Genomic DNA, 23,131 nt, shown 5'->3' with positions numbered 1-23,131 from the left:
CGAGTGACGACAATTAAATACTACTGTATACATATTTAAAAAATTTAATTAAAACTAAATATATTATTAAACAAAGTATAGACATTGTGATAATGTGTGCAACCATGGGAGTTGGGCCGGTTTCTGTTGTTGCTGAACTATCTCTCTCTCTTTGTATAATTAGAATGTCCAGGTGGATGGGCTATGCCATGTAGTAACCATGGTAATTGTTCCGAAGACATCATGGGTACAGGTGAATGTAATTGTGAAGTTGGTTTCCATGGTTTTGCATGTGAACTTTGTGAAGACAATTTATTTGGTGAAAATTGCAATCAAGGTAAAATTGATCAATTAATGTTGCTAATGCTCATTAGTTAATTTGTTATGTTGTATGTATGTACACTAAGCTTTCAGTGGTTTCATATTGCCCCTGTCAGAGATAGATGATTGGTGCCTTTATATTACTGCCATTGATGTTAAATGTTAAAACATATTGTAAAGCCAAACATTTTTCGCGGCCCTAAATTTTGGCTATCTTACCTTTCCAATTATTTCATTACCTTTCACTTTCACAATTTGATTTTTAAGCCTGGTTCCCACTAGCGACGGAACACAAGGACGTAACGCAACGCAAGTGAATTGACCAATCACAAGCGATGGCTTATTCGTTTGCAATTGCTAACTGTCTATAACATCGCTTGTCATTGGTTAAAACGCTTGCGTTGCGTTACGTTCTAGTGGGAACCAAGCTTTATTGTCGAGTGTATTTCAATCAATCAATCAATTCTCCACATCGCCACACTTCTTGATCACTGAGAAATGTCCTCATTGAGTGGCGAGGTGCAGGCTGAGTAAGGCCTAGCATTTTCAAATGCTGCCTGTAAGAAAAGCATCTGCCACTTAATCATTAAAACTCAAATATTTTATAATAAATAAATAATATAAATATTAAATATTGTTTAATGTAAGTTTAAAAGTGGTTTGTTTAATCATTTTCTTAGTGTGTAACTGCAGCCATGGAGAATGCAATAGTGGACGTGAAGGGGATGGTCAGTGTATATGCTATGCTGGATGGACTGGTTCAAATTGTGACAATGGTATTGTTGCATTGGTTGTTATGATATGATAATGAGCATCACAATTTACTGGTTTACTGAAATAATATGCCAAAAAAGACATCTTCAGAATGGCCTAAAAATGTTATTATTAAATATCCATGAATTGCGATTTTGACAAACAGTCTTAGTAGATATCTATATTTATTAGCCTTATAAGCTAATAGATATATTGTAGCTCTTTTGCCTTTTAAGAACCTACTAATAAGTAGATTTTATTTTAATTCCTAATAGGTTTTTCACTATTTTAAATCAATGAGTAACACAGTTGTATCTATCTATTTTCTACTTGTAATAAGCTATAAAATGGCTACCAGTAACCTACTGATAGACTACTGTATTAACAAACTGATAATAGCCAGTAACTATTAATAAGCTATCTGTTTTATATAGCTGAGAAGTCATACCATTTGAGTTAAAATCCTTAGTAGGTGAGCTGAAAAGGTCTACTAAAAAACTACTAAAGGCTACTAAGAATAGAGCTATATCTACTAAAAATGTTTGTAGCGGATATTATTAAATTTAAAATTCATTCATTTAATTTATTTTTTTCAAGCATCTGATCCAACCTCAGACACTGACGTCACACACCTTAAATGTCGCACTTTTTCACAAATCTCAATCTTTATTTATTAAACCAACACTTCTTAACTAAACACTTCAAAATGTTGTTGTTTTATTCATAGAATCACAACAAGCAACGTAAAAATCAACTTGGAGAGTATAACGAATCAGGGTTGGTTTTTCCCCAACTTTACATTTTGACCCATTCCCACATTTGGCAAATGATAGGGGTGTGGTCACAGTTGGTAAATCCTAAGCTATCAAACTTGAATTTGGTTTTCTAGCTTAATTGTTTTTGTGTCAAATACTCATTACTAATATAAATAGTGTATAGTGTCTTCTTTTACGATAATTGAACATAATATCTCGGGACGAACAAATCCATTTTTTTAAACAATTAAAGTTGAGCATTCATTGTACTTTCAGCTGATATTAATGGAACATGTACAAATTGTCACACCTCAGCTTAGTAAGTATTTATTATTCATTGTCTTTTATTTTGGTTATTATTTTAATGGGGTGATGAAGTGTTATTTATATTTTTGGCTTATTGTTTTTCAGTTGTTATGTTTCACAGTGTGTTTGTTCTTTTGGTTTTTCTGGCAATGGCACTTACTGTGAAGGTTAGAAAACATTTACCTTTCCTTATCTTATTTACATTACATTACACATTGCATGTTCATATACTCATCTACCAAAGAGTCAAATTTTGCCCATTTAGATTTAGTTTGAAAAAATGGGTAAATTATGTATGCCACTTTTATTTGATATAAATTACATGCTATATCCCTACCACTAGAAACTGTGAACTGTATTAATCATTTGATATAAATTACATGCTATATCCCTACCACTAAAACTGTGAACCATATTAATCATTTGATATAAATTACATGCTATATCCCTACCACTAGAAACTGTGAACCATATTAATCATTTGATATAAATTACATGCTATATCCCTACCACTAAAACTGTGAACCGTATTAATCATTTGATATAAATTACATGCTATATCCCTACTAGTAGAAACTGTGAACCGTATTAATCATTTGATATAAATTACATGCTATATCCCTACCACTAAAACTGTGAACCGTATTAATCATTTGATATAAATTACATGCTATATCCCTACCACTAGAAACTGTGAACCGTATTAATCAGAAATATCATTCTACCTCCTTTATTTTTTCCTTAGCAGAAACCATTTAGTTTTGCCATGGAAAAAAAATGTTTAGCTCTCTCATATTCACTAGGCACACTATAGTTGCAGCATTAAAGGTGTTCTTACAAAAAGCACCATTTTGTATGAATTTACAATTTTGTCTTTTGTCAGCTGTCAGTTTATGCGACGTTGATAATGACTGTTCTCAGAATGCAGTGTGTATGTCTTTACCACAAGGAGGCCGTAACTGTAGTTGCATTGATGGTTACTATGGCGATGGTATAGTTTGTCAAGGTATTGTATATAACCAAACCTATTACCAAATGTTCATTTTGCACGAATTTAATTTGCATATTATTATATTATTCCGGAAATTATTAAATTTATTAAAAATGCATCCATTTGATTCATTTTTTGTTTTTGTTGACATTGACATATTATTAGTGTTTTATTTACAATCTTGCTCAGTTATGTTTATATAATCATTTATCGTTGTTGCCTTGTATCTTCACAAAACATTATTTTTTTTTTTTTTGTTTATTGTATTTTTTTGCTTTTAAATGTGTAATAAATTGAAAAACTACCACATATTCCAATCAAATATAAAAAAATGAATACATTTTAAAAAATATGGGTTTTTTTTGTATTGTGAATCATTTCACATTTTTTAAATTCAAAAAATTAAAATTCACCTAGGTTATTATTTCTGTTCGAAAAAAGAGCTTTCTGTTTGCTGCTGTTACTCTAAAAACGCAATTATTTGCATGATACCCCTGATACATTGGGTACAATAACTAAATTTCAGGGAAAAAAATGAGGATATGTGTACCATATCCATATTTTACTTAAAATATTCACTTTTTAAGTTTAATAAAGCCATAGGATTATTTTACACTCATTCTAATTCATTGTTTTTGTTTTCATTTCATAATAACGTTTAGAAATTAATCCATGTTTGCATGATCATGGGGGTTGTCATCAAAATGCCGATTGTATTCACACTGGTCCAAATAAAGTAAGTTCAATCCACTGATTGTATTCACACTGGTCCAAATAAAGTAAGTTCAATCCACTGATTGTATTCACACTGGTCCAAATAAAGTAAGTTCAATCCACTGATTGTATTCACACTGGTCCAAATAAAGTAAGTTCAATCCACTGATTGTATTCACACTGGTCCAAATAAAGTAAGTTCAATCCACTGATTGTATTCACACTGGTCCAAATAAAGTAAGTTCAATCCACTGATTGTATTCACACTGGTCCAAATAAAGTAAGTTCAATCCACCGATTGTATTCACACTGGTCCAAATAAAGTAAGTTCAATCCACTGATTGTAATCACACTGGTCCAAATAAAGTAAGTTCAATCTATTGATTGTATTCACACTGGTCCAAATAAAGTAAGTTCAATCCACTGATTGTATTCACACTGGTCCAAATAAAGTAAGTTCAATCCACTGATTGTATTCACACTGGTCCAAATAAAGTAAGTTCAATCCACCGATTGTATTCACACTGGTCCAAATAAAGTAAGTTCAATCTACTGATTGTATTCACACTGGTCCAAATAAAGTAAGTTCAATCCACTGATTGTATTCACACTGGTTCAAATAAAGAAAGTTCAATCCACTGATTGTATTCACACTGGTCCAAATAAAGTAAGTTCAATCCACTGATTGTATTCACACTGGTTCAAATAAAGAAAGTTCAATCCACTGATTGTATTCACACTGGTCCAAATAAAGTAGTTCAATCCACTGATTGTATTCACACTGGTCCAAATAAAGTAAGTTCAATCCACTGATTGTATTCACACTGATCCAAATACATCTGTAAACAATACACTAAATAAACAAAATTACAACTAATATTACTTTTTTTTAATCATGAGTCTGGCCAAGTGTGTCCTCTTTTTACATCTCATGCGTACGCTGTATTTTCATACACACCACCTCACTTTTTTCTCCATAATACTGTATGTTCTGTGGCTACCTGTAGCATGGCTATGTTTATGTGTGCCTATAATAACAACAAAATAACAATCATTTATTAACATGACTTATTTGTAAGTGCCAGATAAGTATAGTAACTGTGCCAATTTAATGAATTGTAGAATATTTTTATAAAGTGTGTGAAGGGGGAAAATGTTAATTTAGACATGCTTTGAGAGATCAAGATAACCAGAGAGACTTGTCGAATCGTTGGCGGTGCCTTGATGGACTTAAGTCAAGAAGATTTAAAATAAGAACAATAACGTAAATATTATATAAAATACTTAAGTCAAGTCTCTCTGTGTATTTATATACATACACAACTCAACTTTAAACTCAACTATTGTAAACAAAAAAAAAACTAATTGGCCGTATATATATATATATGTTCTTCCAGAATATCTGCAACTGCAAAACAAATTTTACTGGAGATGGCATCAATTCTTGCCGCTGGCAGAATCCGTGTTCATCCAGCAATGGTAACTGTAGTATACGTGCAACGTGCCAGTTGACTGGGGCTAACATTAGGACATGTACATGCTTTGAAGGGCATGTGGGTGATGGCTTCAATTGTATTGGTAATGTTGCTGAGGTAAAATTCTTTACTATACAAATAATGAATGTTTATGAGTGTAATGGTACAAATAATGGCATGAGGTGAATGATGAAAGGTTATATCAACTCGGCGTTGCCTTGTTTATATAACCTTTCATCATTCACCAAATGCCATTATTTGTACCATTACACGAATATAAAACATTCATTATTTGTTTTATATAACATCTAAATAGATTCCTGTCATTTGAATCAAATATAAGGTAGCCCTAGCCAAGAGGCCTTCATTCAGATTGATTAAAACCGTAACATTTAGTTTTTAATATTATATTAAATGTTATATTTATATGGATTTTCTAAACACACCTACTTTAGTGTTAATTATGTCAACAAACGACCAAACAATCTTAGACCTAGCAAGGCTAAAACGCCTAGGCTGGGCCTAGCCTAATACTAACAGGCCTAGCTAGGTCTAGTAGTAGTACTAGATTGGCTGAAAGGCAAAACTTTGACAGACAATTAGAACTTATCTTGGCTAATTATGGTTTTTCCAACAATTCCACGTCTTGTAGGGATGTCCCCATTAATTAATCAAAATCCTAAAAACGACCTAAAGCTAATTTAAATGATTTTTTGAATGAAATTAATACATATATATCTCCAAATCGTACACAAAAATCTAGTCTGGGCTCCAGACGGAGTTTTTTCTTAATATTAGTAAAAATATAAATATTTTTGCACATATGGCGTTTCATACGTGTATTACTTGAGTTTGGATACTCCGTCTGGGGAAACACGCAAAAGTCACGTGGTTTGACACCAAGAATTCTTGGTGCATAGATTATCCGGTTGACTAGTTTCAGCTGCATGCGATTGGCTACTCACTCGTACACTGTTTTAATATTCATATTTCAGAATTTCAAAGACTCAACAACTAAGATGGTACGCATGCGCTATGTTACGTTTAGACAATGTGTACTTTGGGTACATTGATGAAAGTTTCTGAAGGCTAGAAAGGATTTTATATGGATCATTTAATCAGGGAGATGTAATTTACATCTCCCTGATTTAATATTACGCGGAGATAATTTGATTTAATTCCCACCCAGACCTGTCCTGTTCTGTGTAGTGGTGTAGCCCTGTTGTGTGTGAATCCTGTTGTGTGCCGGTGGTGGTATTATGTAGGCCTACCTTATTGGCGTTTTATTTGGCAGGTCATACGTGCGAGTTGAGTAGGACCTACGAAGGAGGCCTAGGCTAAGGACTAAACAATTAATAAACAAAACAACTTGGCAACACGATTTCATATTTTAACAGTCTCGATCGTACATTCAGCACTGTACGTTGGCCTACTCGATCTTTTTCATTTTGAAACAAAATGATCATTGGTGGTTGATTCGAAATCCATATTTACATACCGCCCGCCCCATATAGCCAAATACGGTATGATAACCTACGTCATTCTTATCGGATGTTTGCGGTCTGCAAATCGATTTCTATACGTGTTTCACAAGTCTGTATTTTCAGACAAAAATCGCGGTCGAAATAAAAACAAATAAATTTTAAAAAAAACAATACAGACTTGGGGCAAGTCTAACAAAAATCTGCTACTGTTGCATATCTCGCGGTGGTGTTTACAAACAACAATTTTATTTCATCCGCGAAACGTTTTTTTTTTCGTACACAAAATGTTTTAAAAAGTACTATTAAACGATCGTTTAATAGTGTGTACTATTGCACGCCATGTGACCCACATTCGTTCAATCAAATGACAGGAATTTATTTAGGTGTTATATAATATGTGATATGCTAATAATAATATAGTATTGATTTTAATAGGGGCATTTCTTTTTTTATATATTGACTTCTTTGTTATACTGTAACCGCCACTGTGCTCAATAATGTATTAATATTTTACCCAAACCCCTGTAATTTTGTTCTGACTGTAGCTTTTTTTTATTTTTTTTTATCTATTTTAGGATCCGGCCCTAATACCCACAGCATTAATATATTAATATTTTTAACGCATACAATTCCTTTTTCATGCCCAAACCAAAATGTAAGAAACTATTAAAAATTGTTTTTCCACTCAACCTTCCATGCAAAATTTAAAACAATAAAAACTTATATGGCCTAATGTTCATTTTTTTCATAGTAAAAAAACAAAGCAAAAATATTTGTTAGATAAATTATCTTTTAATGCATTTTATTGTTGTTATTTTAGATAGCTTTGTACAGTATGTATGTAGTTTTACACTGTGTTTTATTCTTGTGAATTTGCGTGTGTTAATATTCAAAATATTTTATTTGTAGGAATTGGCATTAAATTCACAACTCAGTACTTTTAATAGGATTATACAAACAAATGTAAGCATTTATATTTATTACATGGACCTTGTACTGTATGTATGTATGTACTGTATTTATGTACTGTATGTATGTACTGTATGTATGTACTGTATGTATGTACTGTATGTATGTACTGTATGTATGTACTGTATGTATGTACTGTATGTATGTACTGTATTTATGTACTGTATGTATGTACTGTATGTATGTATGTACTGTATGTATGTACTGTATGTATGTACTGTATGTATGTACTGTATGTATGTACTGTATGTATGTACTGTATGTATGTACTGTATGTATGTACTGTATGTATGTACTGTATGTACTGTATGTATGTACTGTATGTATGTACTGTATGTATGTACTGTATGTATGTACTGTATGTATGTACTGTATGTATGTATATAATGTTATTTATTATTATATCTTCTGAAATAGTAAGAGTATTTGCACTGGATTGATGGAGAAGGTTCAAGTCAAAGACTATACTACATACTACAAGAAACCTTGGGATAACTGAGAACTTTTTCAACCTACCCTTAACATCTTCTTCCCTAGACTTATCTCGTTACATTTACTTTAATAAATTGATTTATTGTTTTACCTTTTAGGCATTGCATCATCTCTGGTTATCTGTTGAGGGATCATACACCATTCTAGCACCACATAACTCTGCATTTGATAAATTGCATAGTGATCAGGTAAGATCTATTAATTGGTATGGAATGAGAAAGCAAACTTTATTTTTGTTTTGTCATCAGACGGTTCTGAATAAACTGAAATGGGTAAGATGACACACGCCCGCTAAAATGGTAAATTATTTCTTGTGTATACCCTTTTACACTGTGTATAAGCAAAGAATATATATCACAAGAATGAGTAATCCGCGATTTTCCCTGTAACAGTAATATTGTCCATGTGGTAGGGCGCCGCCATAAGTGAGGATGTATCTGGGATGTATACAACTTTTTGTGACGGTTTCACTAATCAAAGGCTGGACCACCGGTAGTATTTTCATGATAAAAAATGTTATCAACTACATGCCAACATCATGTTAAATGCTATTTGGATATTTAATTGTTCGATTTATGCAATTTATTTAGTAAAAACTGCCGTATTTTAAACAGTTCGCTTTATCAACCGGGCGCTACGATAGCGTGACCGGGCGTGTTGGTGTTTACGCGTTTTCACGAAGGATAGTTTAATAATATTCCTATATTTAACTTGTTTCTGGTAAAACAAATAAATGTTAATGCATTTAACATTTTATCCTATTAATAACATGTATTTTATACTAATTTATATCATAAAAACAATACTTAATTTACCGGGCGTAGAGTAGTACGCGGCAATGGTAAAGAATAGGCCGTGCTGATTTGATTGATTTTGGTGTTGCTGTGTTAGGCCTTTTTTGTGAACTAATTTAGCATGTTAGTAAATAATTGTCTGTAAAAGTGAATGTACACTAGTTTGTTAATAAATATGTATTATAAAATAGTTTACAATTGCGAAATATATTATCATAATTCTATTTAATGTGACATGTATAATATCTATTAAATCAAGTCTTATTTAGTATGTATACATCCGCCCTCATGAGGGCGGGCATCACTCACTGGAGCTCTCTGTTACAAATTTCTCATGCAAAAATCGCGGAATACTCATTCTTGTGATATATATTCTTTGGTATAAGTGAACCTTTGAAGTCTTGGGAGAAGTTAAGTTTTTAGACCGTGTATAGAATGTTCATAGTGTTTTTAATAGAATTTGTATAAAGTTTTTTATAGACCTTGCTAGTGGTTCCCTGTAAAATTTTCACAAAAATGCCTTCACACTATGCAAATCTGGTTAAACATTGTGCAGATATTAAATGGTAATTGATTAGTTCATTGCTAAAACAATCTAAACAATTTAGATTAAATAATTTAGGTTTCTTGTGTTTTTTTCACTGATGTTCTTGTTGCATTCAGTTACATCAAATTTGTTATTTATTTAAATTTGATATAAAATTATACTTTTTTGTCTTGATTATCAGGTGGAAATCTGGCAAGAAAATGACCAAATTGCTGACATTGTGGACTACCTTACTATTGGATGTGCTGCCCTCAATGTTAGCCAACTAGAGAAGATGATGCAAATCACAACAACTAATGGACAGAAGTTAAAAATGGCATTGATTGTTAGTATGCAGAATATTAGTTAATAGCTAAGATTGTTATACTACAGTCTTTCTGGCTACTGTTTGTTTGGTTATTGAGGCTCATTGAAAAGCTTAGCCTGAGTGATTCCAATATCTACCCTAAGGAGTTCTATCACACTGAAAATCAAAAACCTCCTGTCTTTCAGTTATAAGGGTCCCCCAGCAGGCTTGCCGCCCCCCCCCCCCCCCCTCCTCCCATCCTGAATCCTGATTTTCTGAGAATTGTATACTGTCAGAGCATTTATTTTCTATTCGAGTACAGTTTAAATCGGAAAAAATATACTAGAAAATAAAATGTGATAAAAACAGATTATCTTAGGCCTAACAATATACATTCTTTTACACTTTATAGAATTCAGGTTTGCTTTTAAATGACATTGGAAAAGTGATATCAAGTATAGAAGCAACTAATGGTATAATACACATCATTGACACTGTACTGACACCTGAATATGGTGACATGCAGGTAAGAATAACCAACTAATGATATAATACACATCATAGACACTGTACTGACACCTGAATATGCTGACATGCAGGTAAGAATAACCAACTAATGGTATAATACACATCATAGACACTTTACTGACACCTGAATATGGTGACATGCAGGTAAGAATAACCAACTAATGATATAATACACATCATAGACACTGTACTGACACCTGAATATGCTGACATGCACAAGAATAACCAACTAATGGTATAATACACATCATAGACACTGTACTTCCACCTGAATATGCTGACATGCAGGTAAGAATAACCAACTAATGGTATAATACACATCATAGACACTGTACTGACACCTGAATATGGTGACATGCAGGTAAGAATAACCAACTAATGGTATAATACACATCATATACACTGTACTGACACCTGAATATGGTGACATGCAGGTAAGAATAACCAACTAATGGTATAATACACATCATAGACACTGTACTGACACCTGAATATGCTGACATGCGGGTAAGAATAACCAACTAATGGTATAATACACATCATAGACACTGTACTGACACCTGAATATGGTGACATGCAGGTAAGAATAACCAACTAATGGTATAATACACATCATAGACACTGTACTGACACCTGAATATGCTGACATGCAGGTAAGAATAACCAACTAATGGTATAATACACATCATAGACACTGTACTGACACCTGAATATGGTGACATGCAGGTAAGAATAACCAACTAATGGTATAATACACATCATAGACACTGTACTGACACCTGAATATGCTGACATGCACAAGAATAACCAACTAATGGTATAATACACATCATAGACACTGTACTGACACCTGAATATGCTGACATGCAGGTAAGAATAACCAACTAATGGTATAATACACATCATAGACACTGTACTGACACCTGAATATGCTGACATGCACAAGAATAACCAACTAATGGTATAATACACATCATAGACACTGTACTGACACCTGAATATGCTGACATGCAGGTAAGAATAACCCTTCTTTTTACTTTCTTTGGTTATATTCATTTTTAATTCATCTTTAAGAAGAATTTCTATTATTTCTTTATATGATGGACAAATAAAGCTATTCAGTATTCAGTATTTTTGTCATTCTTGGGAGAAAATTCCAGTTGACGCGTAAACAGTCCCCAAATTTACATGAATATTCTCCTTTGTTTGTCTGTATCAGTTTACTTTACTTGGTCATCATTTTTTTCATTTTTGTTCCATGTTTAGTGGAATATAGAACTTTAATTTGTTTTGTACATAATGGCAGAGATTGCTCTGATTTCAGAATTCAACACTGAGGGAAACTTTATTGTGGAACAATTACACAACTTTGATTGAAATGATGAAATTTGCTGGGATGTTTGAAACATTAGAAAACCCCCTCTACAAACCCTTCACTCTATTTGCTCCAACCAACCAAGCTTTCAACAACCTCCCAGCAGACAAAAAGCACCAACTTGAAAATAATGTTGAAATTCTTGGTGAATATCTGCGATTCCATGTACTTGCTGATAAGAAGGTGAGAATCGCCAATGAAATTTCTGAAACAAGTTTATTTATTTGTCTCCTCATATGACATTTGCTGACTTGCCACCTAATGCTTGGTGCCCACTAGAGACGCAATAAAAGGAAGTAATCACAAACAATGGATGATTCGTACTGTTTTCATTGCGTTGCGTCTATGTCCTTGCATTGTGTCACCAGTGTTAGATAGTGTGGACAGATTTGATAGTGTGGATAGAGCTTTAAGTTAAATTCACACCTCTTCCATTTTGAACGGAATATGTGCATTTATGTTTTATTGTTTGTAGATTCGTCTATCTGAAATGATATTAAGAGATGGTAGTACTCTAGCCACACTGCAAGGCTCATCAATTTCTGCTGGATGTGGACAAGTTATCGTGAGTTTAGTAGTGGTTTACCTATTCTCTTCAAGCAATGCTGTCAGGTAGCAACTGTATAGCAGATAAACCACACGGGTGGGCTGGTCCAAAGTGTCTGACTTTGTTTAAATGCAATGCTTAAAATAGTCCGAAACATGCTGTTAATTTAGTCAAAAATTAATTGTATCCATTTTTTTTAATTGCAAGCTTGCTTACATGTGTGTTACATGCACCACGCCTTTTTTCTTATTCCTATATGATGATATATACCTGAAGTTTATGAGCCCTAAATATGGGATATTTATGGTTTCAAGAAATTGCATGTAAGCACTGTGTAAAATTATTTATACCTCAAAATTGAATAGAATCTTCACATGGAAAATTATCTTTTGTTTGTAGGGCGATGGTTACGTAAACATGGAGGCTATGATTCTGCAGTCCAACATCATGTTTGCTGATGGTGTGGTGTTTGGTATTGATGCTGTACTTGACCTACCAAGCATCGGAGGTCGTTGTGATGATGTTACTTACAATACTGTTAAGGTATACTGCATTTCTTTTTTTAAATATCCTGATAAATATAAATATAGTATAAACAATTTTAATTTCTAATATTAATAGGCTCAAGATAGAGAAAGAAAATAGAAAACATACTAAATAGTCCGTAAGATCTTTAATAAATTCATGCATTGTTTATTAAGCCTGGCATACGCACTATTCATAGATAATATTTTTTTTTTATTGGCACTCTCTGTGGTTTGGTGTATTTTTCCAAATTTTATAGCACCCTCTATAGTTTGGACATGCTTGAAATGGAAAATAATTAAAGGTATCCCCTAACTCACTGATAATCTTTCGCGTAAGAATTAAGAAGTAAAGCCTAATATGTAATATAGAAATTTAATCTGTAACTCTGACAGAGTGTTCTAAATGGCATTTATAAATAAATGCCGATTCAAAATAAGCGGGCCTTCGAGTTGTTAATGAAGGCTTGTTTGACCATTCCAACATTATCGAGAACTTGTTTGAATAACGGGTTCGTATTTCTACCACGCTTGGAGCATTTGTCATCTTGGAAAAATAACTTTTTCGTCATCCGATCATTATCGGATCTAATCAGATGTGCAGCATAATTTCATTGCTGGGTTTTGATGAATGTAGCTAAATCACATGTCTTGCATATATTGTGAATGTCAATGTTGGACAGAATGAATGAATTAATTAAATTTTACTTTATAGAGTCCTTGTCAAGATTGCGCTGTTCAGTTTACTTGTCCTGAGGGTTATAAAGTCACTGTGAGTAGTTATCTGTAGCTTTAATTAAATTGGAAATTGTAATATTTTTACAAATTATAGTCTCTATAATTATAATTATAGTGGTTGAAATATATATGTACAATGATGCTTTAGCAACTGATAACATGGATATAACATACAACAATTTTTCTGTTCTTCAAAAAATTTAATAATTTAAGTAGAAGGAAGAGCAACCAAAAATATAATATAGATAATTTGTTTTGATAAATTAACAACCTGTTGTTTTTTGTGTCCTTACAATTGTAATCCATTATAAATGATTAGGGCAATGTATACAGAGACTGCTATTATTCTTCTGGCTGGTACCAGACTGAACTTGGATGCCGAGTAGATTGTGTCCAGCGGTATGTCCTGCATCGCTGCTGTGAAAACTTCTATGGACGTGATTGCTTCGGTATGTGTGCGTTGTAAATGTTGCTTGTAAATTAATGCCTCATGCATTTTAGTGTAGGTTCACTATGGCATGTTCAATTGTATATTATCCTTATTTAAGTTATGATCATATATTATTATACAGATATTGACTGCTTAGAGGTTAAATATAAGATTTGACATCCCCGAGGGAATGATATTATGTTCGAGGGAATATATATTTGCTGAGGGAAATATACAATTCCCAAGAACTTAATATCATTCCCGAGGGGATGTCTAATCTTATGTTTTACCGATATAAAAGGCAATATCTGTTATATTACATAGCCAACAACAAGTAGAATATCTGCTGGGTCGGGTGAAGCTATGCTAGGCCTCCTTTTTGTGTTGTATGTAAACAAGCTGCTCAGACACCTTACCTTCGAAGAATAATATACAGATAATTACTAATTAATGATTCCTTGGCAATAAAATATTCACTAGCCTAGGTCGTTTAAATAATAACAGAAGAATTTCCATCAATAAGCCTACATTAATAATAATATTATGAGGTAGGCCGAATAAATAATAATTCGTCTTCTTCGAGCCGAATCACCAGATGTTCAGTGCGTCGCGCGCGTACCGCTTACTACTGTGAGTATTAACCAATCACAAATGGTGTTTCATCACATCTAGGGAGGACTAAAAATATATGAGGACGCTATGTATGCATAGTTTAAATAGTTTAGATGATTAATTTCGTCAAGCAAGTTCTGTGGCGCAGCGCATGAAGCGTTGTCTTGTGATGGAGTGACAATTTTATCGCGAGTTCAAGACCCAGTAGATGACTTTTGTTTATTTATCAGCAAACGCGAGTGTTGCCACACGAAAATTACACAGTCAATATCATCGTACTCGAGAATTTATATGATTAGTGACAGGGACACGATAATTACGCGAAAATTACTCAGTCAATATCATCGTTCTCGAGGATATACGATTTATGATCCTCGCAGCGGTAGTCATGTGATGCAATTTCAACCAATCACGTTCGCGTATTTACATTAGGCTATGTAATATATGCAAATAAGGACATGCAAAAAAACAATTTTTTGGCGGAAGAAAGTGGTTGTAGACAATGAACCTTACTACTTGGCATTTTGTCGGCATTTTTCAAGCTTCTTCTCAAATATCAGCACAAGTTAGACTACACATTAGCACAAAAACAACTAATTTGTAAACAAGTGTTTCATGGTATAGGTAAGTAATTTATTAAAACTTGTACATGCAGTAGATAGAATATACTGAACAATAAGAAATTACATATCCACATATAGAAAGCATATTATGCTAAAGTGTGTTAAAATGTTTTATGCTCAACTCATTGTAATATGTTCTTATTTATAACTAAAGTTTGCTTATTTTAATTGCTTTATATTCTTTTTGATGATATTTTATTTTATTTCATCAAAACCAACAGCAACGAAAGTTGCCACTTAAATATATGATTATTTAACCTTCTTTAGACAGTTATTTTTTATGTTGCGTAAAGCAGAAAACCTGAGAATGAGAAATATCTATCACCATCACTGTAGTAATAGTTATAGGTTGAACCAGGGTGTGGCTGAGTCCATACTTCATCACCTAATACCAGATCAAGTATCACCATTGTGCTGGCAGAATAAGAAGTCATATACACAGATACTTGTTTATCCCCATTTTTCATGATTTTTGTAAGAGTCTGACCACTTGTTGAAGCCCTTGATGTGACCTGAAATACATAAATGCCTGCAATAGCACAGACAAATTTGCCTGTTTCTTTGTTATAGTCATTTCCTACATTTGTAATTATTGTGTCATACTTTAATGGACCAGAAGCACGACCTGGGTTTGATGTAAAAACTGCTGTAAAGGCAGATTTATTCTGGCTAGTAGTAATATTAGCCTTTTCACCCTTTTGCCCTTTTACACCATTTGCACCTGGTAGCCCAATGAGACCTTGAGGTCCCTTTGGTCCTAATTTACCAGGAACCCCATCTAATCCAACCCTTCCATTGTCTCATTTTATTCCTTGTTCTCCTTTCGTTCCTTGTTCTCCTTCCGTTCCTTGTTCCCCTTTTATTCCCTGTTCTCCTTTTATTTCTTGTTCTCCATAGTCTCCTTTCATTCCCTTTTCTCCATTTATTCCTTGTGGTCCTGATACACCTGGATTACCATGTTGTCCTGGAATACCAGGAACCCCAGCTGTACAACAGCTATTACATGCCTCAGATGCAGTTTGAGCCGAATTTGCTTGGATGACAACAACTTGTATGGCAATTATAAACAGTATGTTAAATCTGAAATCCAATCATTGTTGTCACTAATCAGGCATTGCTAACTAATGCTATAGTATATACATTGTGCAGCCTTTCACATATTTGATTACATTAACAACCAAAAGCAAATTTAATAGTGATGGCTGATGATGCTTATAACATATACTCCCAGGACACCCTCACCTCTCTTTCTTTACCCTCACCTCTCTTTACTCTCACCTCTCTTTCTTTACCCTCACCTCTCTTTCTTTACCCTCACCTCTCTTTCTTTACCCTCACCTCTCTTTCTTTACCCTCACCTCTCTTTCTTTACTCTCACCTCTCTTTCTTTACCCTCACCTCTCTTTCTTTACCCTCACCTCTCTTTCTTTACCCTCACCTCTCTTTCTTTACCCTCACCTCTCTTTCTTTACCCTCACCTCTCTTTCTTTACCCTCGCCTCTATTTCTTTACTCTCACCTCTTTCTTTACCCTCACCTCTCTCTCTTTACCCTCACCTCTTGTTCTTTACCCTCACCTCTCGTTCTTTACCCTCACCTCTCGTTCTTTACCCTCACCTCTCTCTCTTTACCCTCACCTCTCTTTCTTTACCCTCACCTCTCTTTCTTTACCCTCACCTCTCTTTCTTTACCCTCACCTCTCTTTCTTTACCCTCACCTCTCTTTCTTTACCCTCGCCTCTCTTTCTTTACCCTCGCCTCTCTTTCTTTACCCTCGCCTCTCTTTCTTTACCCTCGCCTCTCTCTCTTTACCCTCACCTCTCGTTCTTTACCCTCACCTCTCGTTCTTTACCCTCACCTCTCGTTCTTTACCCTCACCTCTCGTTCTTTACCCTCACCTCTCTCTCTTTACCCTCACCTCGCTTTACTCTCACCTCTCTTTCTTTACCCTCACCTCTCTTTCTTTACCCTCACCTCTCTTTACTCTCACCTCTCTTTCTTTACCCTCACCTCTCTTTCTTTACCCTCACCTCTCTTTCTTTACCCTCACCTCTCTTTATTTACCCTCACCTCTCTTTCTTTACCCTCACCTCTCTTTCTTTACCCTCACCTCTCTTTATTTACCCTCACCTCTCTTTATTTACCCTCACCTCTCTTTTTTTACCCTCACCTCTCTTTCTTTACCCTCACCTCTTTTTTTTTATCCTCACCTCTCTTTCTTTACCCTCACCTCTCTTTATTTACCCTCACCTCTCTTTTTTTACTCTCACCTCTCTTTATTTACCCTCACCTCTCTTTCTTTACCCTCACCTCTCTTTATTTACCCTCACCTCTCTTTTTTTACCCTCGCCTCTCTTTCTTTACCCTCACCTCTCTTTCTTTACCCTCGCCTCTCTTTCTTTACTCTCACCTCTTTCTTTACCCTCACCTCTCTCTCTTTACCCTCACCTCTCGTTCTTTACCCTCACCTCTCGTTTTTTACCCTCACCTCTCGTTCTTTACCCTCACCTCTCTCTCTCTTTACCCTCACCTCGCTTTACTCTCACCTCTCTTTCTTTACCCTCACCTCTCTTTCTTTACCCTCACCTCTCTTTCTTTACCCTCACCTCTCTTTACTCTCACCTCTCTTTCTTTACCCTCACCTCTCTTTCTTTACCCTCACCTCTCTTTATTTACCCTCACCTCTCTTTATTTACCCTCACCTCTCTTTATTTACCCTCACCTCTCTTTTTTTACCCTCACCTCTCTTTCTTTACCCTCACCTCTCTTTATTTACCCTCACCTCTCTTTTTTTACCCTCACCTCTCTTTTTTACCCTCACCTCTTTCTTTACCCTCTCTCTCGCTTGCTCTCTCCCCCCCCCCCCCCACCCCTCTTCCTCAAAACCATTATACAATTTTTGTATTTGTATTTTGAATCGCTATAAACTTTACTGCAGAAATTAATTTTTTTTTAAAAGCTAGATTGAAGACTACAATTTGAATTACAGTATGTTTGAATCAGAATGTTATGTTGATATATACATATGCATCTTAGTCTTCTGCTTGATTTGCGCAATTACACACCAGGTATAACATTGTAAATGTAAAATGTATTATCATTTATTACACATGCAAGGCAAAATATGAAAATGATTTGCAAATACAGCATGCCACCAACATGGAATAAAGATATAATCCAAGATACTAAGCCATTACATAAAAAGAAATTAACTTCGGTATTCACAGTACAGGGATAATTCAAGATTCAAGATTCAAGAAATTTTATTTGTCCATAAAATGGAAATTCACTTTGCTTGGTAGATTAAAACAACAGTATTGCAACAATTTAAAAACGTGCAGTATTATAACAGATTAAAAATACAAGATAAAAAGTTAAAAATACTGTTAAAAATGTAAAACTATTAAAAATTGCATTAACGTCTTACATTAGAATTAAAAATATGAATGCTATTTACAACGAAGGATTTTCTAGTTCTACAATGATTTGCTCTTGGAGGTCGTAGCCTAATGCCTGATCTATTTAAGTTATAACAGTAATGTAACGGATGAGTGGGGTCTTTCATAATATTGTTAACTTTTTTTAGAATACTCTTTTCATAGATAAATGAACAAGGCGTTAGATCAGCTTTAATAATACGTTGTGCAATTTTACGTGGTCTCTCAATATTTTTCTTATCATTTTCAGTAAAGTTACCATAAAAACATCCAATGCTAAAAGATAAAATACTTTGAATAATACTTTGATAAAATAGAATTAAAATAGTGTTATCAACTCTAATTTGCTTGAGTTTTCTGAGAAAGTAGAGCCTTTGAGATGCCTTCTTGGAAATCATGAGAGAGTTTGACTCCCATTTTAATTTGTTGTCAATTATAGTACCTAAGTATTTGTATTGAGTTACTCTTTCAACCTCGGTTTCTTTAATAGTTATTACATTATGTTCAACTGCGGTTTTACGAAAATCTATTATCATCTCTTTGGTTTTAGTAATATTAAGTATTAAGTTCATATCTTCACACCAATTAACAAATCTTCCAACTTCATTAACAAATTCATTTACATTATGCTTACTATCGCAAAGAAAACCACTAATTACAGTATCGTCAGCGTATTTTACAATATTGCAATCTTTACTTAAAATATTAAAACTACTAGAATAAAAAGAGAACAAAATTGGAGAGATAACACATCCTTGAGGAGCTCCAACACTGGTGGATTCTTTGTTGGATAGGATACCATTGCACTTAACCATCTGCGGTCTATTAATCAAAAAACTATATATAACTTTGGCGAGCTGAGGTGAGACATTAAAACTTAATAATCTATCAATTAAAACATGTGGTAAAATAGTATTAAAAGCACTGGAGAAATCGAAAAATATAGACCGTACATAATTTCTTTTTGAATCAAGGTGATGATATGCATCATGGAGATAAGAATTAACAGCAATGACTGGAAAGATAAAATATACAGAATACTCATCTAAAATAGTATGAAAATTTACCTACCCAAAATACATGATTATTTTCTGAATGTCTTATATTTTTGGTTGGTCAGTAAAGTTCTGTAGTTGTTTCCCCTATATAAGAAGATATTTATTCTTTATTAGTTTGTTGACATACATACTGCCAAAATATACATTTATTGAGTCCACTACGATTTTGTTACTTGTTAAAATGTTTCTTGTTACAGCAGATAACAATAACAAGACTAACTTCTCATGATATAATAACAATGCCAGTTCTACTATCCATGGTATACCATCTGAAGTTTGATATCTGAAGATTTGTGCTGTTTCCACTCTATTGTGTAGATCGTTTACATTTATGTACAGTATATATACTTGTATAAGCATAGAGAAAGCTAAACTGCCTGGTGATAATACTGTATACAAATATTGAACATCTTTCACCAAATTAAATTACTTGTTCCATTCCACGAATACAAAACATTCATTATTTTTCTACCTAATCTGAAGATTTGTGCTGTTTCCACTCTATTGTGTAGATCGTTTACATTTATGTACAGTATATATACTTGTATAAGCATAGAGAAAGCTAAACTGCCTGGTGATAATACTCTATTGTGTAGATCGTTTACATTTATGTACAGTATATATACTTGTATAAGCATAGAGAAAGCTAAACTGCCTGGTGATAATACTGTATACAAATATTGAACATCTTTCACCAAATTAAATTACTTGTTCCATTCCACGAATACAAAACATTCATTATTTTTCTACCAAATCTGAAGATTTGTGCTGTTTCCACTCTATTGTGTAGATCGTTTACATTTATGTACAGTATATATACTTGTATAAGCATAGAGAAAGCTAAACTGCCTGGTGATAATACTGTATACAAATATTGAACATCTTTCACCAAATTAAATTACTTGTTCCATTCCACGAATACAAAACATTCATTATTTTTCTACCTTTATACAAGAACCTAGGCCAAAGTTAAAACCATTAAAAAAGACAGCGCTCCATTTTTTTTTTCAACTACAGGTTGACAACACATGCTGCCATTCAACAGCCTTGTGTTGTGCATGGTTGATACTCATTGTAGCAAGAATGAATGCACAATATAACAAAATTCAATGGACATATACCAAAATTGTATGATTGATCACATATGGGTTCAATGGAGCAGTTTTTTAATATCATGTGAAAATGTGTTATCTACTGTGTTATGTAATAGTACAAGAAAATGTGACCCACAATCATCCAACAAATGACAAGAATCTACTGTGTTATGTAATAGTACAAGTCATGTTTCTTCTATCTCTTATATTGAATTCAATTCAAAAATTAAGAGTCAAATACCCCACTCTTCTCTTCCCCACTCACAATGCTAATTTAACCAATCTGGGCTTCTGGACTAAATCCAATATATATATATATAATATCACAATTTCAAAGCATGTGAAATCTGATCAGTATCGTGATATCTGCGCACCTCTAGTTTATGCATTGTATGTATCTTGGTTTAGGTCATACAGTTTATGCCATGGTAGGCATTTTTAATGTGCATCTCTGTTTATGTTGTGCTTAATCTTTATTCAATCGAAGTTATTATATATTTGTTTCAAAGCATGCATGTTTGCATTATAAATGCTGTTTTGTTGTACTGTAGGTTGTCCAGGTGGCAGTACACCATGCAACAACCATGGAGAATGTAATGATGGTATTGAAAGCAATGGAACATGCAATTGCTATGACAACTACCGCGGTGATGCCTGTCAATCATGTCAGCCAGAACACTATGGCCCACAATGCACAGGTACGTTGAGAAGTAACGACCTCCCAAAACCTGTTGCCTTGTCAAGTGTCTACTTCTGCTATTTGTCTTTTTTAACATTTTCTTGGAAAAGTTTTGCCAACATTTTAAAAGATGAACAATTGTAGAAATATCAACAATTAACATCTATAATTCCACAGTTATTCATAAAAAAAAATGAAGAAAAGAAAATGTCAGTTAGCATGATTTATTTATAATTGCAGTGTGTGCATGTTCAGCTCATGGTATTTGTGAAGATGGAATACTTGGTTCTGGAAGCTGTTTTTGTCTGGAAGGATGGACAGGTACCATTTGTAATGAACAACTGCAACCTTCACCTGTCTGTAACCCTCCGTGCCATAACTATGCAGTTTGTCGTTATGAGGACAAATGTGACTGTTTGCCACAATATGATGGTAATGGAAGAGAGTGTACAGGTAAACATACAAAACTATACTTACTTACTATTAACAAAATTGGAGCAGGCTGCAGAAAAGTGTATACAATTTAAAAACAATGCATTTCAGTATTCAGTATAAATTAAATTATAATTAACTAAATTTGAACTCGTCACTACGGACAAGTTAGGTGACGGACAAGTTAGGTCACGCGAAAAAATTATGTTTTTAATGCTATGTGTGCACCACGTGCCTAACAATTTTGCACACGCATGGGAATTTTTACATGCTTAAAATGACATAAAATGTGTAGAAAGTTGATTATAAATTTCATGATTGTATTGAACATGGCCATAAACAAAGAATGAGTGTTGTAATTTTGCTTTAGTACACCCTCTAGTGTATTATGTAATCTCCATGGTTTATCTTTATTGTTTTAATATTTAAATTGTTTACAGAAAAAGATACATGTTCATATTTGAATGGAGGGTGTAGTTCCTTTGCAACATGTTTACAGAGTGAAGGACAAGTTGTTTGTACATGTGTAGCAAACTATGAAGGCAATGGATGGACATGTAATCCTGTCAATTCGTGTTCAACTGATAATGGTGGCTGCCACAAAGAGGCTCAATGCACACACACAGCTCCGGTAAGTCACAAGTCCAGCACATATCTGGCAACTACTGTACCCCCTGTAGTACAACTCATTCAGGACAAATACCTTTTTTAGCACCCAGCAACTTAAGGCGTTAGAGATAGTAGTTGGTAGTTGGTAGTTTTTGTGTCTTTTATTGGAGTACGAACAACTCTTATCTTATCTCTGTAAGTTGTTAAATAACAAAATTAAATTACTGTATCATTACATTTTACAATCACAATATTAATTACATCCTAAAGCTTTAGGAGAGTCGTGTGCAAATGCGTTCTTATTACTCAAATTTGGTTTTCAGAATCAGCGAACTTGTTCCTGTATCTTACCGTATCTTGGTGATGGTTTCATTTGTGAAATACCTACAAGTACACCGTCAAACAGAGGGCGGTGTTCTAGTGATAATGGAGGATGCTCCGAAAATGCTGATTGCCATGAAATTCCACCAACAGGTTTGTTACAATTGCACATGTCATGAATTTTGTTTGATTGGTTTTTTTTTAGAGGGAGGACATGTATGATTCCTCAAACTGTATTTATATTTATAATAAACTGGGCT

General features: G+C 33.8%; 2 protein-coding genes across 2 annotated transcripts in view; one reads left to right on the top strand and one right to left on the bottom strand.

Moving 5' to 3' along the window:
• LOC140058164 (stabilin-2-like) overlaps nucleotides 1-23,131 on the top strand; it is an 85,867-nt gene that overhangs the window by 40,440 nt on the left and 22,296 nt on the right. Inside the window, exons 33-52 of the mRNA XM_072103724.1 lie at nucleotides 164-316; nucleotides 981-1,076; nucleotides 2,085-2,127; nucleotides 2,220-2,281; nucleotides 2,998-3,120; nucleotides 3,768-3,841; nucleotides 5,217-5,411; nucleotides 7,688-7,741; nucleotides 8,338-8,427; nucleotides 9,762-9,905; nucleotides 10,279-10,392; nucleotides 11,719-11,952; nucleotides 12,245-12,334; nucleotides 12,716-12,859; nucleotides 13,556-13,612; nucleotides 13,898-14,027; nucleotides 21,382-21,528; nucleotides 21,750-21,962; nucleotides 22,382-22,572; nucleotides 22,874-23,024. Coding sequence (XP_071959825.1) covers nucleotides 164-316; nucleotides 981-1,076; nucleotides 2,085-2,127; nucleotides 2,220-2,281; nucleotides 2,998-3,120; nucleotides 3,768-3,841; nucleotides 5,217-5,411; nucleotides 7,688-7,741; nucleotides 8,338-8,427; nucleotides 9,762-9,905; nucleotides 10,279-10,392; nucleotides 11,719-11,952; nucleotides 12,245-12,334; nucleotides 12,716-12,859; nucleotides 13,556-13,612; nucleotides 13,898-14,027; nucleotides 21,382-21,528; nucleotides 21,750-21,962; nucleotides 22,382-22,572; nucleotides 22,874-23,024 — 2,505 coding nt within the window. The remainder of the gene's footprint in view (nucleotides 1-163; nucleotides 317-980; nucleotides 1,077-2,084; nucleotides 2,128-2,219; nucleotides 2,282-2,997; nucleotides 3,121-3,767; nucleotides 3,842-5,216; nucleotides 5,412-7,687; nucleotides 7,742-8,337; nucleotides 8,428-9,761; nucleotides 9,906-10,278; nucleotides 10,393-11,718; nucleotides 11,953-12,244; nucleotides 12,335-12,715; nucleotides 12,860-13,555; nucleotides 13,613-13,897; nucleotides 14,028-21,381; nucleotides 21,529-21,749; nucleotides 21,963-22,381; nucleotides 22,573-22,873; nucleotides 23,025-23,131) is intronic.
• Nucleotides 15,894-19,830, bottom strand: LOC140058573 (uncharacterized). The gene is made up of 2 exons (XM_072104252.1): nucleotides 19,750-19,830; nucleotides 15,894-16,323 (listed from the first exon to the last, which is right to left on the bottom strand). The coding sequence occupies exons 1-2, from the start codon at nucleotides 19,758-19,760 to the stop codon at nucleotides 16,044-16,046; spliced, it is 291 nt and encodes a 96-aa protein (XP_071960353.1). The 5' UTR covers nucleotides 19,761-19,830; the 3' UTR covers nucleotides 15,894-16,043.

Source organism: Antedon mediterranea, chromosome 9 (genome assembly GCF_964355755.1).
Source record: "Antedon mediterranea chromosome 9, ecAntMedi1.1, whole genome shotgun sequence".
NCBI lineage: Eukaryota > Metazoa > Echinodermata > Crinoidea > Comatulida > Antedonidae > Antedon > Antedon mediterranea.
The sequence above is the reverse complement of the archived record's forward strand: the minus strand, read 5'-3'. Positions and strand labels throughout refer to the sequence as shown.